The sequence below is a fragment of the Crocuta crocuta genome, unplaced genomic scaffold, assembly GCF_008692635.1.
Source record: "Crocuta crocuta isolate KB4526 unplaced genomic scaffold, BGI_CrCroc_1.0 scaffold139, whole genome shotgun sequence".
Lineage (NCBI taxonomy): Eukaryota > Metazoa > Chordata > Mammalia > Carnivora > Hyaenidae > Crocuta > Crocuta crocuta.
The window spans coordinates 11,804,888-11,814,384 of NW_027533258.1; the positions used below are offsets into that span (position 1 = coordinate 11,804,888).

Genomic DNA, 9,497 nt, shown 5'->3' on the forward strand with positions numbered 1-9,497 from the left:
TTAATTTATTTTTTGAGAGAGAGAGGAGAGAGAGAGAGAGAGAGAGAGAGAGATCGATCCCAAGCAGGTTGCATGCTTTCAGCACAGATGCTGATACGGGGCTTCATCTCATGAACTGTGAGATCATGACTGAGCCCAAACCAAGAATCAGACACTTAACCAGCTGAGCCCTCAGAACGCCCTCGCCACCCTGGCCCCGGCCCGGAGAATGTGGCTCTTAAATAGAATTTTGAGTGTGTGAATGCCTGGCTTGACCTTTCTTCTTTAGGCTGTGGGTTCTCATTAAATTATGGCGCTTGAAAGCTGCGTGATCCGGAGGGAAGGACGCTGCCCGTGGAGGAAGGGCTGGGAGGGGATCTTCAGGAGACGCGCAGGCGACCTTATCAGTGCGCTGGGCGTCCAGCGAGGGACCGTGAGAGCTGGAGCTGAGAGCAGTCGCAGGAGGGAAAATGGAATTGTTCTCACTTGGCTGCTGGGCGTGGATGGTGATGGTGAGGTGAGGATTTAGAACTGATGGGCCGTTTGCAACTCCAGGATCAAAAGCACACAGAAGAACCACTTGGCACCTGCGGGGTGGCCGTCATCAGGCAGATGAGAGCCCAGTGTCCCCTGGACAGAGAAACCCGAGCCGCCTGTGCTCCCGGCGAGAGCGTGGAGGGCAGCCACTTGGGAAGACTAGCCTGGCCTTCCTCAGGAGGCTCCGCGTGCTCGCCTCGCTCCTGGCCGCGTAACTCCAGTCCTGGGTGTAAAACCAAGAGCGGCGGAGCACGTCCACGGGACACTTGCACTTGACCGTTCACGCCAGCTTTGTTCCAGGACGGGGAAGCAACCGCACGTCTCCCGGTTGACGAGGACGGAAGCCGCGTGTAGGACGTCCACGTTGCGGGATGACGCACCGACTCGCGCTGCGACGCGGGGGAGCCTTAGAGACACTGTGTGCGTGAACGAGGCCCGTCACGGAAGACCACAGAGTGTGATTCCATCTCCGCTGGACGGCCCGGACTCGGCGCACCTAGGGAGGCGGGGGGTTAGGGGAGTGGCTGCGGAGGGCTCGGGAGGGGTGGGGGGAAGCGGGCCTGAGGTCTCTCTCTGGGGTGATGGCCACACAGCTCTAAACGTGCCAGAGACTGTTAGATCGTGCGCCTCAGGGGTGGGAATTCTAGCTCCCTAAAGCTGGTGTAAACGTTACTCTGAGGTAAAAATTAGCTTCGTGTGGCTTAGATGCATTCCATTTTGGGTTTGTTTTTCTTGAGATCTACTTGCCGTATCCACTTAGGGTTGGGTGAACGTGGCCCAAAGCTCAGCGAGAGTGTCGGGCCTTGGAAGTTGTTGGCGTCAAGATGACAGGTACCGTCAGTGACATCACCCTCGCTTGCACGNGAGAGAGATCGATCCCAAGCAGGTTGCATGCTTTCAGCACAGATGCTGATACGGGGCTTCATCTCATGAACTGTGAGATCATGACTGAGCCCAAACCAAGAATCAGACACTTAACCAGCTGAGCCCTCAGAACGCCCTCGCCACCCTGGCCCCGGCCCGGAGAATGTGGCTCTTAAATAGAATTTTGAGTGTGTGAATGCCTGGCTTGACCTTTCTTCTTTAGGCTGTGGGTTCTCATTAAATTATGGCGCTTGAAAGCTGCGTGATCCGGAGGGAAGGACGCTGCCCGTGGAGGAAGGGCTGGGAGGGGATCTTCAGGAGACGCGCAGGCGACCTTATCAGTGCGCTGGGCGTCCAGCGAGGGACCGTGAGAGCTGGAGCTGAGAGCAGTCGCAGGAGGGAAAATGGAATTGTTCTCACTTGGCTGCTGGGCGTGGATGGTGATGGTGAGGTGAGGATTTAGAACTGATGGGCCGTTTGCAACTCCAGGATCAAAAGCACACAGAAGAACCACTTGGCACCTGCGGGGTGGCCGTCATCAGGCAGATGAGAGCCCAGTGTCCCCTGGACAGAGAAACCCGAGCCGCCTGTGCTCCCGGCGAGAGCGTGGAGGGCAGCCACTTGGGAAGACTAGCCTGGCCTTCCTCAGGAGGCTCCGCGTGCTCGCCTCGCTCCTGGCCGCGTAACTCCAGTCCTGGGTGTAAAACCAAGAGCGGCGGAGCACGTCCACGGGACACTTGCACTTGACCGTTCACGCCAGCTTTGTTCCAGGACGGGGAAGCAACCGCACGTCTCCCGGTTGACGAGGACGGAAGCCGCGTGTAGGACGTCCACGTTGCGGGATGACGCACCGACTCGCGCTGCGACGCGGGGGAGCCTTAGAGACACTGTGTGCGTGAACGAGGCCCGTCACGGAAGACCACAGAGTGTGATTCCATCTCCGCTGGACGGCCCGGACTCGGCGCACCTAGGGAGGCGGGGGGTTAGGGGAGTGGCTGCGGAGGGCTCGGGAGGGGCGGGGGGAAGCGGGCCTGAGGTCTCTCTCTGGGGTGATGGCCACACAGCTCTAAACGTGCCAGAGACTGTTAGATCGTGCGCCTCAGGGGTGGGAATTCTAGCTCCCTAAAGCTGGTGTAAACGTTACTCTGAGGTAAAAATTAGCTTCGTGTGGCTTAGATGCATTCCATTTTGGGTTTGTTTTTCTTGAGATCTACTTGCCGTATCCACTTAGGGTTGGGTGAACGTGGCCCAAAGCTCAGCGAGAGTGTCGGGCCTTGGAAGTTGTTGGCGTCAAGATGACAGGTACCGTCAGTGACATCACCCTCGCTTGCACGGAGCCTTCCGTCAGTTAGTGTCAGTAAGGCGGGGGACAGAGGTGGCGGGTGACGCTGCGGTGTAAAGAATGAGTGAGTCCGCCCGTGGAGAGATGGCGCATGCTGGCGAGTGGGGTGACGGCGGAAGCCAGTAAGGAACTCGGAAGGGGAGAGGAGAGCTCCAGAGCCTGTGGCAAGAAGTGTGTCACGGAGGCCGAGGGAGGAGAACGTGTCTGTTGTCGTGGCCCAGGATGGACGACTTGAAAAGCGCCCATGAGAGTGTCGTTCTGGCCACATGGTGAGCAGTCATGGCACCCTGATAAGGGGCAGAAGCCGGTCTCTCCAGTGACGGGGGAGGGGGGGTGGGAGGTGCAGACAGAGAGAGAGAGTGAGGGAGAGGGAGAGGGAGAGAGACGCACGGCGTCAAGGCACAGGGTAGCTGGGAGATGCGCATGCCCCTGGCTCCAGCAGTGGCTTTGTGCGGGAGAGTTGACTTAGAAAAGGGGGATTAAAACTCCAAGTGGACTAGAGAGTCTCCAGTGGCTGTGCTCACAGGTGACGCCTGTGCCAGTGAGAGCGGGGAGCTCGTCCCCGGGTCTGCACAGCGTGCCGTGGGGAAGAGTAAGCGGTTTGGTCAGAAGAAACTAGACACTCGAGTATCTAAACGGGTAAAGGGAAAGAGGGGATGTTGCACCGAAGGAAACATGTATTTTCTGCACAAGGATAAACTTCTTTACCCCCCAGAAGCATTTAGAAAACCGGAACCATATTTCACCTGTGTTTCACATTTTAAAATGTAATTTGGTAATAGGTATGAAGCCTAAAACCTCTCCATTAAAAAAATGACACTGTGTTTAAAATGAAATGACTCAAGTTTAAAGATTTAAAGGTGCTAGATTTTAACAGTCATCTCCAAAAATAGGAAAATGGTACTTAAATTGATTCTCTCTGATAGAGTTTTACAGAAACATTTAATGCTCTGTGTTCAAAGATAGTGACTTGGAAAAAAAATCCTTATTTGGGGAGTGCTGCCCATAGAAAAGCCCCCAGACAAGATATGAAGGGAAGGCCCAGGCCCGGCCCGGCACGCGCGTGGTCACGGCGCGCACGCAGACGTGTTTGTCCGAGTGTGGTAGTGTGTGCGGACCCCGGGTTTGTGACAGCAGGGAGTGCTCCCCAAGGTAGGAGATGGAAAGTGAGCTTTAAAATCCTACCCATGACACATTTGTTAGACTTAGGCAGGAAGTTATAAAGGAAAGAGATCTACATGCTGCCTTTGGTTACTTATGGGATTTGGAAATTTGGTTGAAAAGCTTTTTATTCCAAGAATTCTTATATTTTTCTTTCTTTTCCCAGCATTTTCCTGGTAAATATACTTTATTTTATTTTTTATTTTTCAGTGGAGAAAATTACTCTGTAAAACATTAGTGATGCTTTCGGTAGGTTTACTAATGAGTGTTTGTGTGATCTAAGTGAGCTGGTGGGTTAGATCTTCACCTTTGTGTTGGTTGGGAATTACTTTGTGACTTGGATTTTAAATCCTAGTTTCATAGAAAAGATGCATCATGAATGTCATTTATGTTGATGAATTTTCACTGGCAATAGGACATGTTCTTTTGTGACTCTGAGTTCACTCCTTTCCCTAAAGATGGAGTTTTGCCTTTATATGGTTTAAAAAGTACATTATGAGGTTTTTAGGAGTCTTTCTGGATGTTTGACTAGCACCAGTTTAAATCAGCAAGTTGGTGGGGAATCTAGGAAATCATGACACGGAGATTTGGTTCTGGTATTTCAGTCATATTCTGTATACAAAAAAGAACAGATTGATGGTATTTACTGCATGGAATTGCTGGACAGCACCTGTGTGCCAGGTGGCTTGAAGTTTTGCTTATAATTCTGTTGGCTTTGTCAGATGGATCCTATTTGGTAAAATCTGCGGTCTTCCAGGTTCCATTTTGGAAATCACCTTCTGTGTATGTTCATTGTTTATAACGGACTGTGGGAGTCCGGGTCTCACCTGTAATCAGTACTTTATGTTTAATGACTTTGTTTTAAATACTTTAAACAGGACTCTTACTCTCTAATTTTGCAGTTGATAAAAATGGTGATGTATGCATTTCCATTCTTCATGAGCCCGGGGAAGATAAATATGGTTATGAGAAGCCAGAGGAACGCTGGCTGCCTATTCACACTGTGGAAACCATCATGATCAGTGTCATTTCCATGCTGGCGGACCCGAACGGAGACTCACCTGCGAATGTCGATGCTGCGGTAAGGCGGTCACGCGCACGTCTCCCGCCCGGTTCACTGAACTTGATCACAGCTACAGTATCTGTGTGTGTCCCCAGATCTATTTATACACATTTACTTTTCTCTTGAATCTGCACAAAAATAAGTTACAGACATAACGGAGCTTTGCCTCTCAAGTGCTTGAACCTGCGTCTTTTAAGAATAAGGACACTATTTTACATAGCTATAATATTACTGTCACACTTTTTAAAATGTACTCTTTTTTTTTTAATATTTTTATTTATTTCTAGGAGAGAGAGAGACAGCATGAGCAGGGGAGGGTCAGAGAGAGAGGGAGTCACAGACTGAAACAGGCTCCAGGCTCTGAGCTGGCAGTCAGCACAGAGCCCGACGCGGGGCTCGAACCCACGAACCGCGAGACCATGACCTAAGTGAAAGTCGGACGCTTAACCGACTGAGCCACCCAGGCGCCCCAATATTATTGTCACACTTAAGAAAATTTTTTCGGATCTACAACAGTTGCATCAGTTAAATAAACACTCTTTACCTAGATTCACTAGTTGTGGAGATGTACAACATCTTTTTTCTTAAACTGCTTGGGACACTTCACAGATGCCCAGCTCTGCACGCGTAAGCACACAGCACAGGCGCCTCACCGATAAAGACCCTTCGCTGCGTGCGTGGCCCATACGCAGGCCCAGCATGGCTCTTTATCCCCGCCTTTTTTTTTTTTAATCCAGGTGACCGCATTTTATTTTGGTTAATGTTTTTATTAGTCTCCTAGAATAGTCTAGTTCCTCACCCTTCTGCTCTCCGGAAAGCCTTTCATTCTAATTCTTGTTCTTGGAACTTTTGTTAGTATGGATTGAAGGTAGGAGATTAAATTCACGTTTCTTCTTGGGTTACTTCAAACCTATATAAAAACTTGAGTGAGGTAGTAGGCGTAGAAAACCACTATATCCATAAACCCTTTGCAAATGTATGGCTTTGAATTTTTGAATTTAGTAACCAAATTGAAGTAAAAAGGGGCAGAAAACTGTCCTAGCCTTTTTTTTTTTTTTCCCAATTTTTGATGTTTTATTTACTTCTTAGAGAGAGAGGGGCAGCATGAGCAGAGGAGGGTCAGAGAGAGGGAGACACAGAATCTGAAGCAGCTCCAGGCTCTGAGCTGTCAGCACGGAGCCTGACATGGGGCTCGAACCTACAAACTGTGAGATCATGACCTGAGCCGAAGTCGGACACGTAACTGACTGAGCCCCCCCACTCCAGGTGCCCCACTTTTTTTTTTTTTTTAGGTTTATTGTTTCAAGAGTGTGAGTGGGAGAGAGAGAATCCCAAGCAGGTTCCACATTCAGCGCAGAGCCCGACATGGGGCTCGAACTCACAAACCGTGAGGTCATGACCTGAGCCAAAATCAAGAGTTAGACGCTTAACCACCTGAGCCACCCAGGCGCCCCCGTCTTAGCTCTTTATGCAGCCAGGTGTCATTCTGAGCAGTGCAGGAGGGGGTGAGGGGGCTGAGAGCTGGTTTTTAAAAAATCCCGTGGAATCATTTTGAGGGAGAACTAATGGTTTGACTCGCTCAGCTGTAACTCTCTTGAATAAAATGCGAACTGACAAATTACATTTTAATCTTCATAAAGATTAAAATTAATAATAGGGGCGCCTGGGTGGCTTAGTCGGTTGAGCGTCCGACTTTCGCTTAGGTCATGATCTCGCGGTTCGTGGGTTCGAGCCCCGCGTCGGGCTCTGTGCTGACTGCCAGCTCAGAGCCTGGAGCCTGTTTCAGTCTGTGACTCCCTCTCTCTCTGACCCTCCCCTGCTCATGCTGTCTCTCTCTCTCTCTCCTAGAAATAAATAAAACATTAAGAAAAAATTTTTAAAAAAAGTAAAATTAATAATAAATAAGAGCAAATACCGGCAGGTGTGAATATGCAAAAGTTATTAACCGTTCCAAGCAGCCGGGTCCTGAAACAATGGGACCTACTGAGGAAGGAGAGCCATTGCCCCGAAGCCAGCCGTGCTGTCGGGGTGGAGGCAGGCCTTCCCCCGGGCGGCCGTGTGCCCGCGTGACCTCTGCTCTGAACACCACAGCCTGTGCAGCGTCTGCCCTGTTACTGTCTTAAAATCCACGGCTTCTTTTTCTGACTTAAGCAGCTAGTTGTCTTGTATCTAAACCAGAGCTTTCTGGTACACGTTTTCAGGTAAACTCTTACACTTGCTTTGCTGTTTTCGTGGGTTTTGTTAGCTTGCTTTTCTGACCTCTCAGTCAGTGACCCCTGTTCCAGGAAAGCCCCATTTTTTTGGAGACCCTTTTCCTGGACCCTCCATCTTCGGCTCCGGATCGGGGACTGGCTCAGACCGCGGCGCCTTCCTGCTCGCCTGGGTGCGATCGTCTGTCCTGGACCCTGTTTCTGTTTTTCTGGCTTGACTTCTTGCTGTTGTCGTCTTGTGAGAGTCCTGGTTTAGAAAGGGCTGTGTGGCAGCTCAGGCCAGGGGCCTTAACCTGCCTGCTAGTGTTTTTGTCCGGCTGCTCTTCGTAAGTGACAGTTTGTAGAATTCTGGGGGAGCGGTTCAGATTTCTCCATGATTTATCTTTTGTCACTTACTGTTGCTGACAGGGAGTTGATGCTACTTCTCTGCTTGAGGGTGATCTTTCCTTTCTTTCTTTTTCTCCCTGTTCCTTTAGGTTCTTTTCTGATTCTTGGTCTTTGAAATTTCACATTGTTGTGTATGGTGTCAGATTTTCCATTTCTGTACGGTCATCCCCTGTATCGGTGAGAGGTGCGTTCCAAGACCCCCAGCGGATGCCTGAAACTGGGGATGAGGACCGAAGCCTTATGTGTTCTATGTATTTGTTCTGTATACACACACGGTGAAGTTCGATTTATGAATTAGGCTCAGTGAGGGATTTACAGTGATTACTGATAATAAAATAGGGAAGTTTTACAGGTTGTGTGACTGTGGGCTCTCTCTGTGTCTTAGCAGCTCGTACTTGGCCTCCTTGTGAGGATGGGAGGCGTGTGGCGCAGTCGGAGGCTTCTGCCGTTGCCCTTACGATGTTACGACGGGGNGGGAGTTTTCCATTTTAAGTCTGTTGAGCACTTCCCCATGTATAGCACTCCTTCCTTTTTTTAATTAATTTTCATTTGCGTGTAGTTGACCCAACGTATATTCCTGCCTGTTTGCACATGCGGCTAACTCCTCGTCCCCGGTGTCGTTGGGGCGTCCGCGGATGGCAAGTTCCCGCCACCTCCCTCCCCGGTGTGGCCGTGTCGCTGTTTAATGAAGCTAATAGTTGTTCAGTCTTGTGCGGGTTCTGATTGGAAATGTTTCTAAGTTCTGAAGCCTCTTTCTCGGAGGCCCACGTTTTCTTGTGTCCCTCCTGCATCTGGGGGCGGCAGCGTGGGTCTGTGGGCGCTGGCCTGGCCTGACCTCGAACGTGAGGAGGCGGTTAGTTACTACCCCAGTCCTGGTACCCACACGCGTAGCCCTAATTCTAGTGTGTAACGTGCAGGTATCATAGTTGGCCTTCTGATTTTAGGAAACAGTAGCATTTTGGGTATAGCGGGGGGGAAATGCCGGATCTCTGTTTTCAGTCCTGCGTCTTATTGTCTCTTCTGGGACCGGACGTCTGTAACCTGTGCGTCTGTCCAGCCGCCCCTTCCTTCCTCTGCTCTGGTTGCAGAGGGACCTCTCTGCGCTCCCCCCTCTGCTGCCCGTTTCTCACCCTGCCGCCTGCTTTTGGTCTTCCAGAAAAAAAATTCCTCCCATGTAGATGACTCCCCTGCCATTTCATTGATTCCGAGCATTTGTACCGGAAAGATTGCAGTGTGATCGTTTTAGTTGGGTCTCAGGAGAGGAGAGAGGTGGACGCTGTGGGCTCTCTGTGGACGTAGTGCAGGGAACAGCATGGCCTGCCTGGTCATCCACGGTGTGGGCGCGGTGGCTTCACAGTGGGGGCTGTGGGGCCCGCCACGTATGGGTGTGTCCCCTGGCGGGAAGCCACCCTCACGTGTCCTGTGTTGCCACCAGAGCGGGCCAGTTGTGTGTAGTTTCTCAGGCCCGTCCACCTCTGTCGCTGAGTCCTTCCTGCCCCTGACCTTCTCACCCAGGCCCCTGCTCCCAGTCTTTATTCTCTCGGCTCCCTGTTCTTCTGAGGAGATTTTTGTTTCTTGAGCCTGATCTTCCCCTTGCCCGGAATCGCTCTTTTCTTCCTTTTACTTAAAAATTGATGACAAAGTATTTATAGATTTTGCAACATTTTATCCACAGATACTTTAGACATGTCCAGGTCTCTGCATGTCTGCGTGTAGTTTATCACCTAATTTATTCTAATTGGCTTCCTGAGGTGCTCTGCTTTGAGGGCAGAAATTTCAAGTTTCTTTCTCTGCAAGGGCAAGAATTGAAGATTTCTAGTCTTTGCCGTTGCTAAGTGAATGATACTTAAAAAAAAGAAAAAGGCTGGGCGTTTTGGTGAGAATTTTCTGCTATTTACGTGCTAGATAGAATCAGCTCAATTTTCATGTGAGACTCTGCCAGTGCCGCTTTGTG

The 9,497-nt window shown here is 50.4% G+C and overlaps 1 protein-coding gene across 3 annotated transcripts in view; it reads left to right on the forward strand.

Annotated features, from left to right (window-relative positions):
• UBE2G1 (ubiquitin conjugating enzyme E2 G1) overlaps nucleotides 1–9,497 on the forward strand; it is a 75,960-nt gene that overhangs the window by 53,298 nt on the left and 13,165 nt on the right. For all 3 annotated transcript variants that reach the window (XR_013330835.1, XM_077746577.1, XM_077746576.1), the window contains exon 4: nucleotides 4,786–4,964. Coding sequence is in view for 2 of the 3 variants with exons in the window: in XM_077746577.1 (XP_077602703.1) it covers nucleotides 4,786–4,964 (179 nt within the window). In the remaining variant the exon portion in view is untranslated. The remainder of the gene's footprint in view (nucleotides 1–4,785; nucleotides 4,965–9,497) is intronic.